We start from the raw sequence: 27168 nt of genomic DNA, 5'->3' as shown, positions 1-27168 counted from the left end.
AATGGACCTCAATTACGACTGAATTGTAATATATATAAATTGGTACATTTTTTCTCACGCTGTATCAGGCACTTAGCAGGAAAGACAGAGGGAACCTGAGAAGCTAATTTTAAGACACTCAAAGCTATACATAAAATGTTATACAGATAAAAAATCTTTCAACTGACACATTTATAAAAAAAAACCATGTCAGTTTTCTGCTTCACGACGCATGTAGGAGACAGAGGGAACCTAGTGTTAAGGCACTCTGTTCTTCACTTTCCGCCGAATCCTAGAGGCATTGCGTATTGAATGGCAGGACTCAAAACAGCGTTTAGCTCTCCGTTCTCTCTGACTACCTCGCTAAGTTACTTAGTTTAGCTCTTAAAGTGGGAATTGAACAAACAACCCGTCGCGCTCACTTATGCCCTTGCACTACAACCTCAAATTACTTATTTCCATATAAAACACACTGGGGTTTACACAGATTCCCATTTACCCCATAAAGGGTAACTTAATCCCGGAAACAGAAATATAAAACGTACATTGTATTGAACTTGCAACAAAACACTTAGAACATGTGAACAATCTCCTTACAATGTGTACGGCGGTATCCAAAGTTGGTAGAGAAGTAGAATTGTATTGGATTGGAAATAAAATTTTATATGTTTTACAAATATTTACCTTTTATATATTTACAAGTTAATATGAAAAGATCGGTATGGTGTAATGGAACAGCTTCTTAATGTAAAATCGAAGGTTGTGTTTTCAATCTCTACTTGGGTAATAATTATATTTAATTTATTTTCAAATTCCCGCTTTGCAGGCGCAGCTTTAAGACGTAATGTCTCGAAAATTGGGCAGAAAGTGAGCAAAAGGGGGTTTATGCGGGAAAATACGTGAAGCTGCTTGTTTTAAAATCTCATACCAAAGAAGGATAACAACAAAATTGAACTTTCAATAATTTTTTTTTTTTCATTAGACTTATAATTTGCAAATGAAATAATTAATATTATAAGCAATAGTATTTTCATTAGTATGGAATAATATTTTCATAATAAAGTAATACATGATACAAAAGTACATATTATATTTATAAAAAATAATAAAAACCCACCGTTATTACACAATTATCTAATACCAAGCATTTGATAAACTGTATGATAAAGTACAGCGTTGAGTTCCGTCACGCAACACGCAAGTCCCAATCATGTATAATTAAATTATTACTATCTGGATGATAAAAAATATATAAAATTTTTACATTAAATAAATACAAAACTTAATTACTTATTTTTTTTATATTGCACTGTATCTCGCATATATCAGGGGACAGAGGGAACCCAGTAATACTCCGTTTCCCACTTTCCGTCGAATTTTCGAGGCATTACGTGTTGAGTGGCGACACTAAACGCCAAAGAGCGAAGAAATGCAAATATTAATAAAAATATTCATATCCACACCCTCTATAATTAAATTTAGTAAATTTTACACCCGATTTTATAATATTTTAAACTAACTCAACAGCTTACAAGTAAAATTTCACCCAAAATTCTTTAAGCTATGTAAATACGTATACATTTTGAGCGTTTCAGGTGGATCACGGCTGTAAGCCGAGAATCGTAGGCAGCCTCGGGGACGCATCCAGTCTGTACCCAACTCCCTACGTGAGAGGTCGTGCGAGGTGTCCTCCTAAAATGTTCCTCCGTACACGGTTCATAGTGAATTATACTGAAAGTGACTAATGAAGTTTCAAATTATATATATAAGAAATTACGTTTATCGAGGATTTGTTTGATTGTGATTATGTGATTTATAATATAATTCGTAAGTATTGTTTTTTTGTGTAATTTAAATTATATATATTTTATAGTATAAGGTATTTCTTTTTTAAATGTTAAAACGTAAAAAAAAACTATACATATTAAAAAATGTATATAATTATAGATGCACTTTCTTGTATTAAACCTGCCGTCAATATAATTATTTAAATAAAAAAAGTTTCGTATTTTATTTTTATTTTAAATAATATGACTTATTTAATAATGTTAAAATGTGAAGTATTCAATATTTTTAAATTGACAACAATTGCCAGTTTCCAATAAATAGAAATAAAATAGTATTCATTTTATAAGAGTATATTATCTAATTTATTACACTACAATTGTAATCCCAAAGCGTAGCAAGGATAAAAGGGAACCTGGGAACCTAATGTCTCATTTTACGTGGAGCCTTGAAGCATTTTGTGTTGAGTCGCTTAACTGAACGCCGCGTTTTGCCTCTTTGCGAGGAAATGAAAATATTAAATATTTCTTTCCACCGAGTGGGAATCGAACCCACAACCATCGCCTTTACAGTCGAATGAATGTGCCTCTACGCTAAGACAGCCCCAACTTAATTTATCACATAAATAAAGATTTTTACCAAACGCAATTAATAAAATAAATTCTATTTTTTTATCTAGTATAAATATATAAATTATACATATAGAATAATCAATAAATTCAAATAAATAATATTTTTCAACAATATTTAAATGTTTTATGTTAAATATCAAAGTTTAATGAAAATATGAAACAATTTAATTTAAATTATTAAAAATATTTACGGTAAAAAATAAAACATGATTTATATGCAATTTATATTGCTTTTAAGAACGAATTTCTTCCAGACTACTGGCTGTACATAATAAAGGCATAATACAGACGTAAATTGCAACACTAGGTCTGTGAGTTACGTTATTAAATTCTGGTCTGGAAATTTTACCTTATTTTTATCTTGCGGATCATTTTTGCATCGTTTGTGGGCTTAAGCTACATATTTAAGGTTGAAATGTCAGTTTTAGCTTTATAAAAAAACCTTTTGATAAAAAAACTATTTAAAAAGAACATCATATAAAAATTTAATATATTTTTCACTTTTGTAAGCCGTCGTGGCGTTGGTGCTGTGTCTGGTAAGCAAGGTTGATAATGGGAACCTTGTGTCAAGCACTTGGTGTTTAACACATTGCGTGTTAAGTGATGTAAAGAACTCAACGCCTCGATTTGCCTCTTCAACAGAGTGAGGAAATGAAAATATAAAATATTTCACGTCCTCCAATAGGAATCGAACCCAAGCCTGTTGAATTTACAGTCGCACGCCCCTGCTCCACGAATAGCCTCAGGCACTAGCCTGATTAATAAAGATTAATCAATACATATCGAAAATTAATGATTTCTATTTACACCTTAATTGACGTCTCTGAGTGTAACTATAACATAATTAGCACATATATGTGATTGGTGAACTCAACTTAACAAAAGATACCTTAACTTAACAAAAGATACCTCAACTTAACAAAAGATACCTTAACTTAACAAAAGACACCTTGTCCACATCTACATAGTGAACGGAAAACAAAGTATGAACTATAACGAGTATCGTACCCTTTGTTTCTTTGTACTGGAGGAGTCATCAAGCTTTTAATCTGTCCATCTTTGAACTTTGACATTTTCTAGGTTAATTAAAATCTCTTCACTATCTTGAGAATTCTTTGTCTTAAATCGTTATTCTTCTCCAATACTGCCACTAAACAAAAATAAAATTCTGAAGGTAGCTGTAGCATATAGGCTTATATAATACGAGGTAGCTCGTAGGTACTTGTTGAAGAAAATTCTCATATATTATTATTTATAATACGCCTCAAACATTTATCTAGCTAAGTGTTAAATCACTTTGTTTTACCTCTCTACCACTCAGCACGCAATATTTCGAATTCCAGCCAAAAGTGGAGAACGGAAAATATTAACTCTAGGTTTTCTCTACTTTCTCTTCTATATGGGATTATGACTAAAGTTGAAGATGAAAAGCATGTAATATTTCGAATTTCAGCAAAAAGTGGAGAACGGAGAATCTTAACGCTAGGTTTTCTCTTCTTTCTCTTCTATGTGGAATAATGTAAAGCTGAAGATAAAATGTTTAGAGCTAACGATCACTACGACTCAGTATGAAAAACACGTTGTAAATATTTCTTTGAAACATTTTAATTATAATTTTGAACTTTTACATTTTATGAGCTTAAAATAGTAAGAAACTTTGAAAAGGTTAATGAATAACATTAATTATTTACTTTTATTCTCTTTGCAAAATACTTTGTTATGTATTAGGATTATGGCTATATAACTTTTCAACTTTAATATTTGTATTTATAATATTCTCAGACCGTCATGCCGCAGTGGTACAAGCGAGTGACTATAAATGCGAACGTTGTCAGTTCAATTTCCATTCGGGGAATTAATTGTATTTTTTTATATTTTCATTTCTTCGCTGGTAACAAGGTGGAAAGAGCGGAGCTGAGTGTCTTAACACTACTCCCTATGCCTATCCTGCTGCATGCGGGATACAGCGTGAAGTTGAAAAAAAAATAAAAAGAATTAATAGCTTGGACCTGTCGGAAGAGCGTTTTTATATATATTTTTTAAATGTATTTTCTATAACATTTTACATTTAAAACTGAAAAAATTATTTCTCTTGTATTAGATTCTCAATAGATTCATTTTCAAATAGACACGACCACATTTCACAATATTCTTTTAATGTATTCTGCTCCAAAGTATTATAAATCCAAGAGTAACCCTTCCTGTAACTTTTTCTACTATTTTTACGACACGAGCACTTAAGTGAAATGGACGGAATTTGGCACCGACGTAGCTTGCATTTCAGGCAAATAAACAAAGCCTTTCTTTTATCACGTGAAAACACGATCGAAGTCATAATAATTCAAATAAATCACGCTGTATCCCTCACATAGCAGGAAGGCACCTAATATTAAAATACTTCTCATTTTCCGCTGAATTTTTGAAGATATTGCGTGTTGAGTAGCGGAATTCAATGTCGGGCTTTTGTCTTTGGGCCAGAACGAAGAAATGAAAATGTTAATAAATAATAATTCATTCCGCCGAGTGGGGATCGAACTCTTAACCGTCGCGTCAAACCCTTGCACCCTGCGCCATTTCCGCCTCTTTAGACTGAAGAAATACAAAATAATTATAGTAACATTATCAATATACTGTATTGGTGTTTCTGTTTTTAGATATGTATGGGAAATATAAGTGAATGTAGATCACGTCAGTAAATTAACACAGAAATTTTATTAAAAAACATTTGATGCTTTGGCTATAATATAAAAAAAAGGAAAAGCGAACGAAGCTGCGAGCGAACCGCTAGTATAAATAGCATTAAAGATATTAATATTATACTCTTATTTATAATTCATCAACACTCCAATATTTAACATAGTATATAATAAATGAAACAAAAGTAACTTAAAATGGAAATGAAATGAAACGAAACGAAACGAAAAGAAATGAAAGAACAAATTTCTATAGCTGTATTTATAAGATGGATGTTTGCCTTTTACATCTCGCTCCACGTATCGCCCGAGGCGGTGCCGCTCTAAAGTTATAGGACCGACCGTCGCAAATTACACCAAAAACAAGCAAAAACATCTTTGCAATATTAATTGAGCTTTACAAAAGTACTTTTATTTGTATGAAATTATATCGTAATTACAAAACGTAGAGACAAATACGCGTCCTTTTCATACAAAAGTTCTGTCAGCGTTCAAAAAGCTCTGTGGACTGTAAGCTTGAAAATTAACAGCTTGCGTCATTACATTTTTTCTTTTTTTCTTTTTACTTTTCACTACTGTGGGAAAAAATAAGAGGGTTTTTATACAAGAAATCTCTGTCTGCTTTACGGTTTGTTAAAGAAAATAGGTTAACCTATAAAGGCTATCCTTGATCTCATCGGAGTATTCTTTAGTATAATGATGTAGGATTATATTTAATGGGTTTTATGGGTATACACGATAGGTTGGGGGTTCGATTTCCAAAGAGGAAATAAAATATTTAATATTTCCATTGTGGCGTTGAATTCAGTCACTCAACACACAATACCTCCAAAATTTGGCGGAAAATGGGGTTCCCCACACTAGGTTCCCTCTGCCTTCCCTGATGTATATAGAATACAGCTTTACGCAAAAAATAACCATATATTCCTGGTCTACACTCACATTTATTTATGAAATATAAATATTGAATTACATGAACTACGCGGGGAAAAGCAATTTTCTAAGTCAGTTACACTCAATAGCAATAAACCAGCCCACAAGTATAAATATAAATAATATTTTTCTAATCTAGTCGGGTAAATTTCTATTTCTATTTCACAATTTATTACTAAAACTCGGTAAATAAAACCCCCACAGAACCCGTTAATGCTTCAGGTGCGTTAACATAATTTTTCTCACTTTTTTATCGTAAGCACCCCGCTTATGGTTGGCTTCATCCATAAATTTTTCTCTGGCTCGATTATTTTTTGTACTTTTTCTCTTACGCGGTTCTCCAAGTCCAAATTTTAATTAACCTTTGGTTAAAAGGAATATAATTACACCGACGAAATTAAATTTCATACAAGTTCGAAATTGGGTTTTTAACGCGAATATTTAGGTTGTTTAACTAAGCTTTCACGTTACTCTACTTACGTGCCTTTTGTTGATCGTAGTTGTATAATTTTTTTTTTCAGCTTTACACTGTATCCAGAGTGGGCAAAGGAAGACTAGACCTATAACAAATGAAAATATTAAATACTTTATTTTCTCGAAAAGGAATCGAACCCACTACCTGTCGTAGTCTAAGGAGAGACAAAAACGTCTGTAGAAAACGACGAGTAGGTATACATATATGTATTATGAGAAAGCTTTTGCAATATCGAAAATGATTTATATTCCGGACAATAGTCAAGAAATAGTAAAATAAAGGTCAATTCTATATTTATTTTAGGCTTTCGAATGGTATAAAAGTGTAGATAACATGAAAATAAAAAAAAAGAATTTAGTACGTAACACACTAAGCTATTTTTGAGCGTGCTTATATTACTTAATGAAATTGAATATTTCAATTTCAGAAATGAAAACTTATTGTGCATTTAAAAAGATAGGACTTTTTTAATATTATTCATTTTAATTTGCACTATACCTACCTAAATGTTAAAATTACATTTTAGGAGGTAGACCGACGGTTATATAAATACTGCGTGCTGGGTTGCCAATATCGCGAACCATACAAGAGAAACATATATAAAACAAATACATATATTTCTCTATGTAGAATTTCTACTCACAGTCAATGGGTCTAGTTACGCTGGTCCTATATCAATGATACTATTGTTTTCTCACGCGTGCATAGAATATTTTTATTTCTATTTTATAGTCAGTCAGTCTGTCTGTCTCTTCAGTTTTTCTGAATGTATAACCATCTAGTGGACCCGAACGCAGCTACGCCCGCTTGATCTATACGAATATTTATTAAATATATTTATGAAATTATTTTCAGTTTTCAATAGAGACATTTTCTACGTGGGTGACGTTTTCTAACAACAAACTTTGCAAATCGTTGCTTAGCAACGACGGTTGTTTTTAACATGGCGGAATAAATTGCATGTCAAATTAATAAATATTTTAATATATTAGCATATATCGAAAATATTACAAATATGAGAAAAAAAAAGTATCCTATGTTCATCCCGAGACCCTCAAGTATCTCTATATGAGAATTTTATCACAATTAAATTAGCGATTTGGCCCTTATTGCGTAAAAGACAGACAAACAGACAGACAGAGTTACTTTCGAATTTATAATATAGGTATGGATCGATAATTATTTTTATGTAAACAGAATATGTTCATAGCAATTTATCGCAAAATATTTTTCCAAACAACTTTCTAGAGAAATAAGCAACAGTGTTAACAGGTCAGTATAAATCTTGTTTTTCACATATTTTCGTTGGCCCATTAAGATTAAAAGATTATATAGGAGCCGTCGTGGCGTAAGGACTAAAGCGTGTAACTGTAACGCGACGGTTATGGGTTCTTTTTCTACTCGCAGACAATGACTTATTATTTACTAGCGACCCCCTTGCGGCTTCGCCCGCTTTTACTACTGGATTATTCATATAATGTATGTTTGCAAAGCACTTAAGATAATGTGAAAATAATTAAACTCTAATGCAACCCGCATTTTCGTAGTTTCAATAAGGTTTTTCCAATCGTTTTACACAGCAAGGATTTTTTAGTAGGTACCGTAATTTTAAATCTGTGCTACTAATCTTTTCAAGTACGTATTAAAATATATTTAAATGACTATTTTTAAACGGAAGAAATTATAAACAAAAACCTACCTACTAATAACTACTACAAAAAATATGAAACTAAATATATCGCGCTGAAATAATACATTCAACTCCAATTATCCAATACGTGCAAACGCATCTAAATCTTCGTTGCTATAGAGGCAGGCGGGTTTTTTTTTTCGTGCTTATGGTTAATGCTGAAGAGGGTATTCTGTCCCTGATGAAAAGCAAGCACTACGTGGCTGCCTGTGAGGAAAATTAAATAGAATGCATTGGCCGGGAATCGAACCCGGGCCCGCGTGGCAGGCGAGCATTCTACCACTGAACCACCGATGACTGCTCATGACGCGCTTGCATAAGCAAAACGTCGCGGGGCGCGTTTCGCAGCAAGGATGTTTTGATATTGTAACAATTTCTAAAGTACTTATTAAAATGAAAAACAGTAAAAGACAGTTTTGATCTACATTAAATGACCAACGTAACTAATATACTTATTTATATGCTGAGAGTAAGGGATAAGTGAAACTTGAGTCGGCACAGCTGATGTGTCAACGGCGGGATGTGTCAACAATTAAATGCGTTTTTCTCTAATACTATTCGCAATTTCGAAATATTGTAAAAAGCAAATTTTATCTTCGTTTAACGTAGAAAATTAATAAAGTATTTTAAAGGATAAGGATTAATACCATTATGGAAAAATATCCCTCACAATAAAAAATATATTGAAATTACTATTTTTAGACAGAAATATGATCACTACACGTTATTCTTAAAAGATAAAAATATGCTGTCGCGGACTTTTTTGTAGATCTTATTAAGAGGAACAATACTCCAGTACATTATTTTCATGAAGTACTTACCATTAAAGCAGCGCATGCGCGAAAATGTCTCAACGGGTAGGACTTTAGACACATTTATCGTATTTATGTTAATTTACATAAGAATGTACAAATAATAAACTATATATAAACCTTCCCTGAAAAATACTCGACCTAATGGTGAAAACCGCATAAAAATCCGTTGGGTGGTTTAGAAGAAGAAGAGTTAGAAAGTTCAGACAGACACGAAAAGCGACTTTGTTTTATAAGATATAGGATTTACCAAAAATTTGACAAATACCTTGAAAATTCACCGGAAAAGAGGGAAGGAACTATCTTAATATTAGGTTCCCTCTGCCTACGGTGTGCAGGATACATCGTGAAACGGGAGATAGAATTATTTTTTTACATCATCCTTCTATTTTTTTAACACTCTTTTATACTATAATGAACCAAACACTTCTCTATAAAGTCCAAAAGATACCTAATTATAATCGAGCATAAGTCAGTTTACAACTCGTAATTTACTAGGAGCAAGTTTTCACTAAAGAACAAAAAAGTTAAGTAGCAATACGGAAAGTGGAAAAGTTTTATAAATAATAATGAATTTATAATTAGGTAGCCTTTTAATAAAGGTCGTGCGGCATTTTCCCTTTGATAAAGCTCCCAGAGGAAAACTTACGAAGTCTACTTCCGGTTTTTCTTCAATGTTTTGAAAAGAAAAGTTTCCTCACTGTAAATAATTATTTTATAAATAATGAACATGAAGTAATGTGATCCTTAACTAAAATTCCTTAATTTATTTCTAAGAAAAACGGAAGAAAAGATAATATAGTAAGTTTATGAATTAACGCATTTGGTCTTACTTAGGTAATACGAAACACGATCTTGAGTTCCTCTACTCAACACGCAATGTTTATAACGGTGAAAAGTAGAGAACAGAGTCTTACTAAATTATCTGAGCCTACTCTAACATGCTAGATACATTAACAAATACTTTAATATTTATTATATAGAGCCCTTCGCACAAGGGGTCGAGGGTTCGATTCTCACTCAGTAAAATGAATTATTATTTATTAATATTTCCATTTTTTCACTCTGATACCGAGGAAAAAGCACAATGCTTCAAAAATTCGACCGAAAGTGAGGAACAGAGTGTATTTACACTTGACTCCCTCTGCCTACCCCGTTAAATGCGGGATACAGCGTGAACCTAAACAAATAAATTAACATTACTTTATTTTTAAGTGAAAATTACTAGCCGCTATATTAACATAAAATCAGGTTGACATACATAATATATTATTATACGTAGTATAGATACAAGACGTAAATCAAACAGTTAAGCCTCAATATACTAGCTTATAATATTTGATTATAATATATTTGTATTACTATCTAAATCGTGATTATTAAAATAATTGTGTATTCTACATGTTAAAATCATATTCTGTATAGAATATGATCAATATTATATAATTTATAGGTTCACGCTGTAACCCGCAGATAGCAGGATAGGCAGACAGAACGAAGTGTTAAGACTCTCCGTCCTCTGTGGCGGAACTCAACGTCGCGCTTCGCCACAGTTCCAGAGCTAGGAAATGAATATTAAATATTTCATTTCCTCAAGTGGGAATCGAACCTACACTTATGGCCCCTGCAACATAACTGGCCTCCTAAAGTAATATTGATAAATTTATAATTAATATATAATTAATATATTATATATATTTATAATTAATATATTTATAATATAATTAATATTAGATATATTAATGTAATATTTAAAATAACGAACATTTCAAATATCACAATTCAAATTGAAACGCTAAACGTTGGTGTTATTCTAAAGTCTAAGCACGATTTCATGTAATCCAACTTATAATAATAATTGTTTAGAAACGTACCGCCGGCTGAGGAAAGTTGTGGACTGACAGCGATGGATGATGACCTCGTTCAGACAGTTCTACTTTATTAACGGAGCTTTCGAAGTAGTTCAGGCGGCAACCTAGTTGAACTTTGACCACAGGTTTTTAATTTATTCACTAGTCCCCCTAATTTGTTAGGTTACTCTTATATTATAATAATTGAGAACTATCCTAGAACAGTAGTAATTATAGATGCGATGGTTATACCCCCGAACTCTTCTGAGGGAATGACTATATATTTTTTTTATTTTCTGTTACTGGTGAAAGTGTTCCTAAACAATTACATCCCTATAAACATAAATAAATAATAAAAAAATGTTACAATTAAAAATATTTCACCGTATATTCCATATTTTTGAACTAAAGGAATATTTTCGTTATCTGATTATGAAAAATAAGGTCTTGCATTTATATAACTTTAACTAACTTTTCATGCCGTAGAGGCATAGGAAAACAAGTGTGTGACTGTAAATGCGGAGGTTGTGGTTTCGATTCCCACTCGGTGGAATGAAATATTTATTATTTTCCTTTTTTCACTTTGGCGTTGACTGCCATCATTCACATAATGTTTGAAGAATTCAACGGAAAGTGGGTAACGGAGTGTTTTAACACTAGATTCTTAAGTTCTCTGCTGACTCTGCAAAAAAAACTTCATAGGTATAGGGCTAGCAATTTCAGCGAAGCATTCTCATTAATTAACAGAGATTTCTTATGTTAGAATAATTAATTTTGGTATAATCAAAAATGTATGGATATCTAAAAAATTGATAGGCCATAGCTACTTCAAAACATTATAAAAGCCTATCGATGAAAAGTAAACGTATATAAAGTTTTTCTGATAGGAATTTTAATTAGTGCACGGGCCTGGATTTTGGCAGGGTAAATAATTTTATTGGATATGCGCGGAATTCTAAAGAGAAATTTACGGCACAGTTCTTTATTTGTAAAGTATATTTTTAACTTTAACCGTAGATAAACTTATATATAAATAATTGATACTTTGCGATTTTAAGTAAATATTGCTACCTTTAACACAAATATACTAGTATCTAATATTATTATTCATACTGATAAAGATAATTGTAACAGTAGTCGTTTCAGTTAATGTCTTAATAGAGAAAAATCAGACAAGACATTATAGCTTAGCTCTTCCTGACGTAGAGGGTTGAGGTTATTTCTTAATTCTGTCAACAAGGCAAAGTCCGCTATGAGTTCCTTCACTCATCACACTATGCCTCGAAAAATTTGGCGGAAAGTGGAGAACGAGGTTTCTTAACACTAGGTTCCCTCTGCCTCCTCCAAGAAAATATTAAGTAAATTAAATGTTTTATTATAATTTAGATTTAAACTAGCATTATATATATATATATATAATAATTTAGTAACCATAGACAACATGATGTCATGAATATATTACCATAATTTCACATTTCTAGCCGCATATTGCAACCAATCCCAGATTGTTCCAATAGATTGAAGAGACCGCTTTGATATTGCATATAGCAACATTTTATTGGATATTTCGATTTAACATGTGGTTACGGTTTTGGCATTAATTTTAAATTTCAGATCTCTACCGTTATTCTTCTTTTTTTAGCTTGCCGGTAGAAGAAACCTGGGTATAGGTTCCCACGCTAGGTCGTTAAGATATTCCGTTACCATTGAGACACTTCCGTTCTCCATTTTCCACTGAATTGTGAACTCAACAAAAGAATGAAATGAAGAATCGAACACACAACCTGATGCGTTTATACACGTGTTCATCCTTCTATATATATATGCTGGACAGAAATAAGACTCAAAGCATTTAACTAATGCAAATGATATCTATCTAATTTCATACATTTGGAATATGCAAACGTCGATCTAAAATTAGATATATCTATCTGTCTATATTTAGTACGAACTAAACTACGAACGAATTTAAAATGGCTACGACTGCTCTAAATGTGCTTCAATTTCTTATTCAAATTTATATATCCCAGACCAGCTAACGAATTCTGCTGTTAATACCTAATATAGGGTATCGGGCTGGAGATGTAGACCGTCTGGAGTCCATATTATATTAGAGCAAAGATTGCCGAAGGCTAGAAATGGCTCAATTTGTTTTATGTAATTTTAACGACCTGGGACGTTGGAGCACTATGTATTATGAAAGACATTTGGTGTTTATATTTCAAATTTTTTTCGTATTAATTTCAATTTGTATTTAAAATGTTTTTTTAGCTTCACGCGGAAGGTGAAAGAGGTAGTGTCTGAACACTAGGTTCTCTCTAGTCTGGTCTGGTCTGTGGCCGGGAAGGCAGCAGGGTAGGCAGATAGAACCTACTCTACCCTGCCTACCATGTATTAAGAAACTCCATTCCCCACCTTCCACCAAATTTTCGATCCATTTCGTATTAAATGGCGGAATACAACGCCGAAATTATTAATAATGAATAAATAATAATTTACTCTTTAAAGTAGAGATCGAATTCTTAACCGTCGCGTCTTTCCATTATTTTCTATTTTCTTATAACAGTGCCATACCAATTACCATTAAATAACTAGATTAACCAATTATAATTAGGATCTTTCTTTATAAAGCCTTTATTTCTAAAGTTTCAAAGCTCATTTAACTCAAAGAGCTACTGACGTATAAAAAATCGTTACATACATAAAACAATTCAAACGAGCACAAACGAGCGGAATGTAAACAAAACTGTTTTGTAAATGAAGGTAATGACAATAATATAATTTTTATTGTGAAATTGTGAATGAAGAGCTATTTATCTTTTGCGATGTAAATAACTTGACATTTCTACTTGCTAATTTTAAATATTTCTTTTATTTAGATTCACTTGTATGCAAAGGGAACGTGGGAACCTTGTCTTAAAACATTCCATTCTTATTAAGACAATACTGTTTCCTACTTTCCGCTAAATTCTGGGAGAATTGCGTGTTAAGTGGCGGAACTAAACGCCGCGTGTTGTTTCGTTACCAGAGCGAGAAAATGAAAATACCAAATATTTCATTTCTTCGAGCGGAAATCGAACCCACAACGTTTACATTTGCACGCCAGTGCTGTCCCTTACTGCTCTTTATTTCTTGAAATATTCCGTTGTTCTAGTTTGTACGCCCTAGTCATTTCTGTTTCTTATACTAACTCTTTTCTTGGAATAGCTTTCCTACTGCTTACGTTTAAGTTTATGCCGTCTTTTAGTTTTCTATTTGCACTCTACAGTTGTATTTCTTTGTAACAAAAGTAATGATGATTAAAAAACCAGTTAAGTGCGAGTCGAACTCGCCCACTGAGGGTTCCGTACCAATTTCAGGATTATAGGTCAATGGGAAGTACAACTTATAAAAATTGACAAACTTTTTACGTGGCTGTCCTCCAGGGTATTTGGTACTGTGTTATCGAAGGTGAACCGAGGTCTGCCCCTATTTCTCTTACCACTCACTTTTTCATCATTTTCTTTCTTCTTTTTTATTGTTTTTCAACTAATTACTTATTCATTTTGATATATGTATATATATCAAAATGAATAAGCGATTAGTTGATTATAAACAAATGTTAAGCAATTTCAATTTCACTATAGAGAAGCAAAATATATTATTTTTATAGAACTTTATCTCATTGCCAGGTTTCGATTAACCAAGGGTCTTTTATTTCTTTATAGTGTTTTATATAAATAATTAATTATATCCGGTATTTTATTATCTTATATCCACGACTGATGAAACTTTGTATCAATATGTTTTTAATTAACAAACAAGCATACTTAAAGTTATTCAATAAGTTTAAAATAATATAATTATTAAATTATAAGCATTTTCTACTTTTACACATTATTATATAATGGATTGATTGTTGAATCTATACTAATACTAGCGACCCCCTTGCGGCTTCGCCCGCTTTTACTACTGGATTATTCATATAATGTATGTTTGCAAAGCACTTAAGATAATGTGAAAATTAATTAAACCCTAATGCAACCCGCATTTTCGTAGTTTCAATAAGGATTTTCCAATTGTTTTACTCGGCAAGGATTTTTTAGTAGGTACCGTAATTTTAAATCTGTGCTACTAATCTTTTCGAGTACTTATTAAAATATATTTAAATGACTATTTTTAGATAGTTAAATGACATTAAATAATAAACGCATCTAAATCTTCGTTGCTATAAAGGCAGGCGGGTTTTTTTTTCGAGCTTGTGGTTAGTGCTGAAGAGGGTATTCTGTCCCTGATGAAAAGCAAGCACTACGTGGCTGCCTGTGACGAAAATTAAATAGAATGCATCAGCCGGGAGTTGAACCCGGGCTGCCCGCGTGGCAGGCGAGCATTCTACCACTGAACCACTGATGCGTGTAAGGCAGGCGGGCGCGGCGGACTCGCTTGTATAAGCATAACGTCGCGAGGCGCGTTTCGCAGCAAGGATTTTTTGATATTGTAACAACTTCTAAAGTACTTATTAAAATGAAAAACAGAAAAGACAGTTTTGATCTACATTAAATGGCCAACGTAACTAATATACTTATTTATATGCTGAGAGTAAGGGATAAGTGAAACTTGACTCGATACAGCTGATGTGTGAACGGCGTGATGTGTCAATAATTAAATGCGTTTTTCTCTAAAACTATTCCCAATTTCGAAATAGTTTAAAAAGCAAATTTTATCTTCGTTTAACGTAGAAATTTAATAAAGTATTTTAAAGGATAAGGATTAATACCATTATGGAGAAATATCCCTCACAATAAAAAATATATTGAAATTACTATTTTTAGACAGAAATATGATCACTACACGTTATTCTTAAAAGATACGAATATGCTCTCGCGGACTTTTTTGTAGATCTTATTAAGAGGAACAATACTGCAATACATTTTTTTCATGTAGTATTTACCATTAAAGCAGCGCATGCGCCTAAGTGTCTCAGCGGGTAGGACTTTATACACATTTATCGTATTTATGTTAATTTACATAAGAATGTACAAATAATAAACTATATATAAACCTTCCCTGAGAAATACTCGACCTAATGGTGAAAACCGCATAAAAATCCGTTGGGTGGTTTAGAAGAAGAAGAGTTAGAAAGTTCAGACAGACACAAAAAGCGACTTTGTTTTATAAGATATCTATACTAATATAATAAAGCGGAAGAGTTTGTTTGTTTGTTTGTTTGTTTGTTTGTTTGTTTGAACGCTACGATCTCTGGATCTACTGGTCCGATTTACATTGTTTTTGTTTTGTATGAAAGCTGCATTCTTCAGAAGTGCTATAGGCTATATAACATTACATTATACATATAAACTAATATATTTTAAAGTACTTTCTAATTTGACATGCAATTTATTCTGCCATGTTAATAACAACCGTCGCGTCGCTACGCAACCGTTACCGCGACATTTTGATATTGATCCTTATGAAAATAAATATAATAGTCACTTTTGGCATTTCATCTAGATTGAAATTATAGTTTACTGTATAACATTCTAATAAATAATTGATGAGATGTCACTGATTCCAAATGACCTAGCCTACGGGCGGCATAGTATGACCGACGCGAACGGGCAGATGACGTTGACGGTTTTATAAATTTTCATACATTTTCAAACTATTGTAAATGTTTATGTAATTATTTGCTGTTTATAATTAATTTAAACTACACTTTGGTTCTCTTCTTATTTTATTTGATATAGCCCGCTAAAATTATCCTATTTAATAGAGAGAAATGTTTAATTATTTCGTAGAATCGATATCTATGTACGCACGCACGGAATACTTTAGGTACTTTTCCTAATATTAAGAAATACCTATCTTTTAGTTACTTTTAATCCTTTTGTTGGTTCATTTCAATAACTCAGATAATTTTTTCTAATAATATGTATCTACTTATTATTCTTTTTAATTATTAAGGCCTATATTTCCTTACTAATTCTAATGAAAATTGAAAATAATTTCATGAATATATTTAATAAATATTCTTATAGTTGAAGCAGGCGTAGCCGCGTCCGGGTCCACTAGTAGGATAATAAAGCGGAAGAGTTTGTTTGTTTGTTTGTTTGTTTGTTTGAACGCTAAGATCTCTGGATCTACTGGTCCGATTTACATTGTTTTTGTTTTGTATGAAAGCTGCATTCTTCAGAAGTGCTATAGGCTATATAACATTACATTACACATATAAACTAATATATTTTAAAGTATTTTCTAATTTGACATGCAATTTATTCTGCCATGTCAATAACAACAGTCGCGTCGCTACGCAACGTTTACGTTACGTTTACTGTATAAGATTCTAATAAATAATTAAGGAGATGTCACTGATTCGAAATAACCTAGCCTTCGGGCGACATAGTATGAGTATGATCGACGCGAAAATATTCTTATAGTTCAAGCAGGCGTAGCCGCGTCCGGGTCCACTAGTATTCTATAAAGTATCTTCCGTAGCTTCCGTAGTTGTACGCTCTATCCTGCGAACAGCAGAGTAGGCAGAGAAAACGTAGTGTTAAGTCTCTCCGTTCCCCACTTTCCGCCAAATTTTTCGAGGCATTGCATGTTGAATGCACTCAACTGAGCTTTTGCCTTAGTGCCAGAGCAAAAAAACTAAAAATATTAAATAAATAATAATAATAATACTTTATAGATGCAAAAAAAGTGGGAAACAAAGTGTAATTACACTCTTACTCCCAGAAGTTTCTCTGCCGACGCTGCTAGGTTGCAAGTTCCCTCTGCTTACCCTGTTATATGCGGGATACAGCGGGAAGCTAATAAAAAAACTATGTACTCGTATATAATGATATACTGAAAGAACTGTAGCAGAGCTATACAAATTTGTGGACGTATGATTTGAAACCACTAATTTGCGTAAAATTAATTTATCACGCATGAATAACTGAATAAATATGAAACTGTTCTGTTTATTGGTTTATATTGCATCTATTGGATCTTTACAATTATTATTATTACATTAAAAGAAAACAAACGGAATCCTTCTAGGAACTCACTTCTTACTTTGTTCTTAGTCTGTCAAAATAATTTATATACATACTCTTTATTGCACTCTGTGAAAGCAATTAATATAATTTTATTTAAATAGTTGGAAACTTATCTCAAGATTTATCTCCAGATCTGTCAGTCAGTCAGATCTGTCAGCGAGGTCAGTTATAGAATTTGTCACTTAGTAATAACTCATTGTGTGATACCAATAAAAATAAAGAAAAATAATTTTGAAGTCAGTCGTAGTGCAGGGGCACAAACAAGCTTGCGACTGTAAACGCGACCCTTTGTGAGTTCGATTTCCAAGCCGATAACGACGCAAAACCGTGGCGTTGAGTTCCCCCACTTAACACAGGCGAAAGGCGTGGACTGAAAGTGGTTTAAAAGGAACAGAGTGTTTTAACACCAGGTTCCATTTATCTACTTTGCCAAATGCGAGCTACACCGTGAAGAAAACAAATATATAATATTTTCTCTATAAATTTGAATTTAAATTGATATTTCTGTTTTAGTGATGGTGTTGGGAGATGGGACGGCGCGGCAAGCGCTGCGGACGGCGCTGGCGTGCCTGCTCGTGGGGGCACTCGCACCAGAGCGCCTGGAGCCTTGTTCCGGAAGCCCCCTCTGTTCCTGCCGTATAGCTCATATGTCGTGCACCGCTGTACCTCTGCATAGGTTTCCAGGTAAATAATAAAAAAAGCTTATTCACTCGTAGCACGGAAAGCAGAAATAATTTATTGTTAGAAAATGGAAGCGGTTAACGTTTTTAAAATAAATACGATAAAAATACATACCGTCTAAATGTTTCCAACGTACTCGGATAGAGGTTTCACGTGATTACAATAAATGACATATATCACTCAATAACAACACTACACACTAGATACCTTCCAATCAGGGCTTCCGTCTACAAGCAACTGTTCCCGTTTGACACAATTCCACTGATTTTATTGTTTTTTTCACCCAAACCTACCCACATTTACACTTGTACGCTAGCATTATAATATCTGGAAATATTCCAGCTTATACATAAAAATGTACTTTTACAGTGATTGATAAAATAGGAGAATATCATATTTTAACATTAGATAGACCCTTTTCATATCTCGTTAAGTGTGGAAAGCAAAAATAACGCATATTTATGTACACCGTAAGATGAAAATTTTTTTAAAGACTCTTTTCATCTTATTGTTCCGCTCTACTTTGTGATCAGCAATTTTTTGACAGACGTCAAAACGTCAAAACTGGGGAAGGTTATTATTGTAATATCTAACCTATTCTCCCTATGAAAAATAGCCTATTCAGTTTTGTTTTATATAAATAAAATCCTACAATTTTTAAATAATGAAATACTAAATACATATTTCGTTTTAAAAAATATCAAAAGGCTATGGAAAAATGTTTTCGTGTTACAATTATTTAAATAACTAATAATTACGAGTATAGAAATATATCGATACATCATTATTAAGTTCATAAACTGTAATTTGAATGAAAATATAAATACTATTTTGTATGAAATCTATTCATTGGTCGGATAGCGGTTTATTATTTACTATTATAATTAATGTATCATTTATAATTGCTTAGTGTTTATTTAAATAATATTCTTGATTATAGAATTGAAATTATTACCTATGTTATTTTAATTAATTTTTAAAGGCGTCGGTTATGATTATAGATTTATTTATGATTATATTTTATTGTAAAACGGAATTTATAAACACTTACAAATAATATAACAAATAATAAATAATTAAATAATACAAATTTTTAAAATGCATAAGAAAGAAAACTACCAATTCTTTATAATATGTCTAATATATTATAGGTAACTGAAAAAATTTTTATTGTACATCATGTTAAAATTATACTTTTTATATAAAAGAAAAAATATATAAGAAGTCTTTACTATTCAAGTTTTATTTATCAATGTAGATATATTCTTAGACTTCCACAGAACTTGCCCATATTTCCCAAGAAGACTATTTTTAGCAAAATATTTGTATTAAGTAGAAGTTGTTAAACAACTCCTAGCTATCTTATATTTTATGCAATATTGCTTTTATATTTGAATTTCGAATGGCTATTATAAAATATTATATACTAGTGGACCCGGACGCGGCTACGCCTGCTTCAACTATAAGAATATTTATTAAATATATTCATGAAATTATTTTCAATTCTCAATAGAATTAGTAAGAAAATATAAGCTCAAATAATCAAAAAGAATAATAAGTAGATACACATTATTAAAAAAATTATCTGAGTTATTGAAATGAACTAACAAAAGGATTAAAAGTAACTAAAGGATAGGTATTCTTTATATTAGAAAAAGTACCTAAAGTTTTCCGTACGTGCGTACATAGATATCGACTCTACGAAATAACTAAACATTTCTCTCTATTAAGTAGGATAATTTTAGCGGGCAATATCAAATAAAATAAGAAGAGAATCAAAGTGTATTTTAAATTAATTATAAACAACAAATAAAGTTCGAAAATGTATGAAAATTTATAAAACCGTCAACGTCATCTGCCCGTTCGCGTCGGTCATACTGTGCCGCCCGTAGGCTAGGTCATTTGGAATCAGTGACATCTCCTTAATTATTTATTAGTATGTTATACAGTAAACTATAATTTCAATCTAGATAAAATGCTAAAAGTGACTATTATATTTATTTTCATAAGGATGAATATCAAAACGTCGCGGTAGCGGTCGCGTAGCAACGACGGTTGTTATTAACATGGCAGAATAAATTGCATGTCAAATTAGAATGTACTTTAAAATATATTAGTATATATGTGTAATGTAATGTTATATAGCCTATAGCACTTCTGAAGAATGCAGCTTTCATATAAAACAAAAACAATGAAAATCGGATCAGTAGATCCAGAGATCTTAGCGTTCAAACAAACAAACAAACAAACAAACAAACAAACAAACAAACAAACTCTTCCGCTTTATTATATTAAGTATAGATGTATACGTAAAGTAGGTAGCCGTAGTTTATTAGATAACCTGCTTTTTTTTTAAGCATCTTCCATATTTTTTTCTGCATCTAAATTCTCTCTCTCTCTCTCTGCGTAAGCAGAGAGTTTAGATCTCGAGTTTTTTCACTAGTACTTCACAGATTCATATCATTTTCACTTCTACAACTTTTATAACTCACATACTCTCAAAAGTGAAAATGTTAATAGTAATATTTTTGAACAATAATGTATGCTGTTAGCTAAATTTCTTAATTATTATTTCGTATTTTGTATGAAAATAAAAAAACTCGTTTCTTCCAATTAAAAAAAGACATATACGAGTATATCATATTCTCATTCAATCGAATGTAATACTAAACAACTTCATTCAATAACGCCATTCATATTAAAAACGATTTTTTTGTCAATACATAAAAAAAAAGAAAAAAAAAGGGAATGAATGGAAAACTGCCGGAACCCATTTAAAATTTACAGGGCTTGTGAGAAAAAATTGATGGATTAAAGATTCGGGCCTGTCTGTTAATCCGTCTATGATACACCTATTCACTGATATACCGACCATTTGATATATTTGTTCGTTAAAATTTTTTTTTCGGCATATTTGCGAAAAATAAATATTGGCAAACTATATGCCGTCTGATTTTCAAAATTAAATCAAATCAGCTTCATGTATTCATGGAGTCTACCCTGCTGTGGGAGGGCCCACAGCAGGGTAGACTCCCAAAGCGTGTTGAGTGTTGAGTGGCAGAACTCAACGTCGCGCTTTGCCTCGATAGCAGAGCGAAGAAATGGGAATATAAATTTAAATAAATATTTCATCTTCTCGAGTGAGGATTGAACCCACAACCAGTTGATTTTACAGCCTCTGCGTTAAGACTGGCCTCTGATTGTTTGGCCTCTGTTACGGTAAATCTTTAGTATTACGAATACGTAGACGTATAAATTAATAAGCAAAATTAGGAAACTTGTTTAGTCTTACAACGCCACATAAGAACAAAAATATACAAATCTACAAATATACCCACATATATACTTACAAACGTACATTCTTTTACGTAGTCGAGTAAGTGGAAATTAAAATTCACCCTGTCACTACCGCCAAGTGAGATACCCAAGCATTTCCAACAAAGCAATATTCTTTAAACCTCTCTCAGTCAGGTACAAAAATAGAATTTGCACAATATATTTTATTTGAAAAGAAATTTATTTTCAGAATGGCCACGAATAGAGTTGCAACATTTGGACATAAGTATGTCCAATCTTGAAGTAATATCAGAAAGTGCGCTGGACGGGCTCCGGCTGCAAACTCTGGTCCTCGTTGCAAACAGGTTGCATTATATCGAGTCACATGCGTTTAGGTAAAGAATAATAATTTAATTATATATTAAAATATATCTTTTTTAATAATGTAAAATATTTTTACTATATTATTACAGAAACCAGTTGTGCCAGTCGATTGTTAACCGCGACAGTTGAAGCTTCGATTCCCACTAGATAAAATTAAATAATTATTATCTTTATTTCTTCGTTCTGGAAAATTGAGTAGCAACGCACATCGTTGAGTTTCGCTACTCAATACGCAGAGTGTCTTAGCACTAGGTTCCCTCTGCCTACCCTACTATATACAGGATGCAACGTGAAGCTGAAGAAGACGAAACATTTATTACGGTTATTTTGTTTCAGTTCTATGGCTAATACTTTAGCTTCATTAGATCTTGGGTACAACGAATTTACCGAAATCCCCGAACAAGGCCTAAAAGATTTAAAAGTTCTTAATTGGTTGAACTTGCAAAAGTAAGTTTATAATTCAGTATGTGTTATATACATACATAGCTTTTATTTATTTTATTTTTAATTCATATATTTGTTCTAGCAACTATATAGCGGAAGTGAGCCCGGACACCAGATGGCAACACTTGGAAAGCACACTGACGAGTTTGTCGCTGAGCAATAATCAAATAACTCAATTGAAATCTCAAGCACTTACATCTTTGAGTCACCTTTTGCAACTGGATTTAGAAGGAAATTATCTTCGTTCAATTAACTCTGATTCCTTACCAACCTCGCTAACAGTTTTAAAACTTTCAAACAATTTCCTTCATGAAATTTCCTGCGATTTAGTTTTTAACCTTCCCAGATTACAAATGTTACACATGAGGCATAATTCCATTTGGTTCGACGTTAATACCACTAGTCTCAATAATAAAACAAAGAAATTAGAAAAATTAGATTTAAGTAATAATAACATCAACGACACATCTGAGATACTCATATTTCGTGAAATGCAAATTAGGCAAATAATTTTAGATTTAAATGAATTAACAGTAGTACCTCGGTTATTATATACAAATAACAGAATAGAAAGATTGTCTCTATCGTATAACAAACTAAATTCAATATACCGAGATGTATTTATATCGCTTAAAAATTCTCTAGAGCATTTGGAAGTGGAGCACAACAAATTGACACATTTACCGGACAGTTTGGCGCAGGTCGTCCGACTGCGACATTTATCTCTGGCTTACAATCAATTGGAAGAATCGCCCTCACTTCCGAGCCGAATACAGACGTTATCGCTGGCCGGGAACTTTTTAACTTCGCTCCCCTCTGCACTCCAAACTCTCGAGCCCGGTTCTATTAGATATCTCGACTTAAGTTACAACAGGATATCTAATTTGTTGCCAAATGAATTCCGGGAATGGTCCTATTCTCTTGGCACCCTCAATCTAAAAGGCAACAGGATAGCTCAAATATATAAAAACGTTTTTCCTGTAAGCATGCCCGTAAAAGAGATTAACTTGAGTTTTAACGACCTTTACTATATACACCCACAATCTTTTTCTAACTTGACGGGATCTTTGCACGTGTTGGAATCGTCTGCAACTATATTTAGTAGTTATTTTCCATTTGAAATGGATGACGGGTTAGAAAATCTTAGTTGGTTATCTTTTGATAATAATGATTTTCATATTCTAAAATTGTCGGAAATTTCATTATTTCCCAACTTAAAATATTTAAATTTAGATTACAATAGAATTGTAGAAATCACTGTCGATGTTGCGTATTCCAACATTTCTTTGTCCTTAAACAATTTAAGAATTTCTTATAATTTTCTGAGTTCTATACAGGCTCAGACATTTTCACATGTACCCGAGTTAAGAAACTTAGATTTATCTTACAACCGTATCAATAACTTGACTAAGAACAGCTTTATAAACTTGCCTAACTTAAGATATTTATCTCTTGCCGGGAACTTAATCAATTCCATAGAAGTGGAAACATTTGTTAATTTACCGAAACTTGAAATATTAGAGCTCCAAGGAAACAACTTAACACATTTATCGCTTTACTCCTTTTATAACGTGTCAAATTCCTATACAACATTTACACTTAATATTAGCAAAAATAACATACAGAATATAGAAGGAGACATTTCAATTTCCATAAATATTTTTGATGGGTCATACAATAATTTCCATGAGGTGCCAAATATGTTTTTTCTTGCAATTGAATCGACGGTAAGACAAATTATTTTATCCCATAATAAATTAACTCACGTTTCAGGTGAGGCATTTGGGCAGTCAGTTCATTTAGAAATATTAGATTTGCACAGAAATAGCATAAGCATTATAAAAAGAAAATCTTTTACAGATTTAATGTCCTTACAAATACTAGATCTTTCATTTAACACTATATATCAATTGTCGGTGGAGCAATTTTATAATTTACGTAAACTAAGATATTTAAAAATGGACCACAATAATTTAAGGCTTCTTCCGAGGGATGTATTTAAAAATACAGTTATCGAACATTTAGACTTAAGTTTTAATGAGATTTCATTGTTCCCAGTAACGGCGCTCTCCCAGATCGGTTTTACATTACGGTACCTCGACCTGTCAAACAATAGAATAGAATATTTGGATAGTAACATATTTCGCAATACACAGTTCTTATCAAACTTGAACTTGGGGCACAACTTATTGACAGTTTTATCCGATAACACATTTTCAAGTCTCGGAGCTCTGCGACTATTGGACCTCAGCTTTAACTCTATTAAAGCAAACTTTAAGGAATTGTTTCATAACCTTCCCAACTTGAGGCAGTTGAATCTTGCAAATTTAAGTTTAAAATCAGTGCCTTATCTACCCTTAACAAATTTGACGAGTCTCAATCTTACTTCAAATTACATTAGCAGTTTTAAGGAGACTGATGTTAAGCGTCTAGTGAACCTGCGCCACTTAGATCTAAGCCACAATCGTTTTACCTCTTTAGTGCCAAAAATGTGGATTCATATGAAGAATTTAAATATTCTAGATATTTCCTACAATCCTATCATAAGATTAACGCCAAATAGTTTTAAATCCTTAAATAATTTATCTTATTTGAATTTAAACGGACTACAATACTTGGATGCGATCGACCAGGATTCTTTCCGTCCTTTGATATCTTTACGATCGTTACACGTTCAAACTTGGTCTACAATAAATCGCTCCACGTTCCGTCTAGCTAATATCACTTCCTGCCTCCCTTCCTTACATAAGTTGGTAATACACTGGAATGACGAAGTCATGGACGCACAGTTGCACGGAATAGAATCAAGAAGATTACGATATGTGGAAATAAGAGGGGATAAATTAAAAAGAATATTAGATGACGCATTTGAACCATTTAAGAATAGACAAGAAATATTTATTCGTATAAGCGAAACCTCGATAACTAAACTACCAGCGGCATTTATGAAACATCTCTCACAAGTTCCTCAATTAGGCATCGACGTCAGCTACAATCAAATATCGAGGCTTGACCCAGCAGTCTTCTACCCCAATTTCACAAGCTGGAGTCACGTAGCAACTAAATTGCTTTCAGGTATATTATAGTAATATCGTATAGTGTAGTATTATTATTTAATATATGTTATGAAAGTTGTATCCCATACACAGCAGGGTAGGCAGAGGGAACCTAGGGTTAAGACACACCATTCCCTACTTTCTGCCGAGTTCTGAAGGCATTGTGTGTTGAGTGGCGGAACTCAACGCTGCGCTTTGCCTCAACGTCAGAGCGAAAAAATGAAAATATAAATGTAAATAAATATTTTATTTCCTCAACCAGTCGATTTTACAGTCACATTTGGTGCCCCTGCGCCATGACTGGCCTAAAAAAATGCTATGATAAAAATGTATGATAGCCTAACATGCATAGTTATTTCTTTTTTTTTTATATTATGCATTATAGCATTTCTTTATATTAGTTCTTACTAATTTATAAAAAAAATTAAAGAAGCTTACAAGAACTACTCGTACCTGAAGCAGGAAGTCGCTGGGCATAAAAATATTATGTTTGTAGAAACTGAAGCTCACGCGGGTATTATACTTTATACATACTTTATAAGGATCTAACAACCTTCTACTTTAGCATCATCTTTGTAATGAGTTTTAATTCTTAATGGACTCCCAAATTTTCCGCTGGCAAATTGCGTTTGAATTATAAATACGTATGTTTCGTTGTCATTATTTAGGAGGTTTAATTCTGACGGGGAACCCCCTACGGTGTGAGTGTGAGTTGGCGTGGCTCGGGGCTTGGTTGAGGCGGTGGCTGCAAGAAAATGAAGCCGGTGCTGAGCTGAGGAGGGCTGTCCGGAGTGCCACTTGTAAAGATCCTCTGGGACGGAGAGTTCCTCTATTACAACTTCGGGCGGACGAAGCTGAGTGCCACGCGAGTGCGCTCTCTAGTGACGCACAACCTAATTACACGAACGTCGTATACACATTAACGTTAACCTTTTGGACTATAGCTCTTAGATGATAAATATATTAATAAAACTAGACGAATTTAAGATGTAAATTTTGTTAATAATTAATTTCTATTCTAAATGTCGAAATCGATTATTAATTTATTTATAGAACAATTGTGGGACACGTGCAATTTATTCAATTATAATTAAATGTATATAAATTACTAGTACTAGTGATGTATCTGTAAGCTACTGAACTAAATTTTTATACGTCGTATTTTGAAATTATAGCTTGTATATTGCGTTTAATAACTTTGTAGAAATTATATATATTTATGACTTCATTATTTTTGTTCATAAATTTACCTGATTGCATCCCTATGTTATATTATTTTTATTTAAAAAAACATTTCAAAATTACATTCAAATTAATTTTATTAATAACTTTATTTTAGCCTACATGTGTAATATGTGGTAAATCAATTTTAAAAGAACAACATTCATCAATGTATAATGAAAATGGGAAATTACTATGTAAATATGTATAAACAATAAATATTTTTACAAATAAA

At 32.4% G+C, this 27168-nt stretch overlaps 1 protein-coding gene across 1 annotated transcript; it reads left to right on the top strand.

The window, feature by feature from the left end:
- Positions 1–1616: 1616 nt before the first annotated feature.
- On the top strand, positions 1617–27168 carry LOC146531350 (uncharacterized). The gene is made up of 6 exons (XM_085198241.1): positions 1617–1806; positions 18385–18555; positions 22079–22223; positions 22549–22659; positions 22739–25731; positions 26381–27168. The coding sequence occupies exons 2-6, from the start codon at positions 18387–18389 to the stop codon at positions 26665–26667; spliced, it is 3705 nt and encodes a 1234-aa protein (XP_085054367.1). The 5' UTR covers positions 1617–1806; positions 18385–18386; the 3' UTR covers positions 26668–27168.

The sequence above is a fragment of the Heliconius melpomene genome, chromosome 15, assembly GCF_056956725.1.
Source record: "Heliconius melpomene rosina isolate 202511_hmr_F chromosome 15, ASM5695672v1, whole genome shotgun sequence".
NCBI classification, from domain to species: domain Eukaryota; kingdom Metazoa; phylum Arthropoda; class Insecta; order Lepidoptera; family Nymphalidae; genus Heliconius; species Heliconius melpomene.
This window is presented reverse-complemented; position numbering and strand designations above follow the sequence as displayed.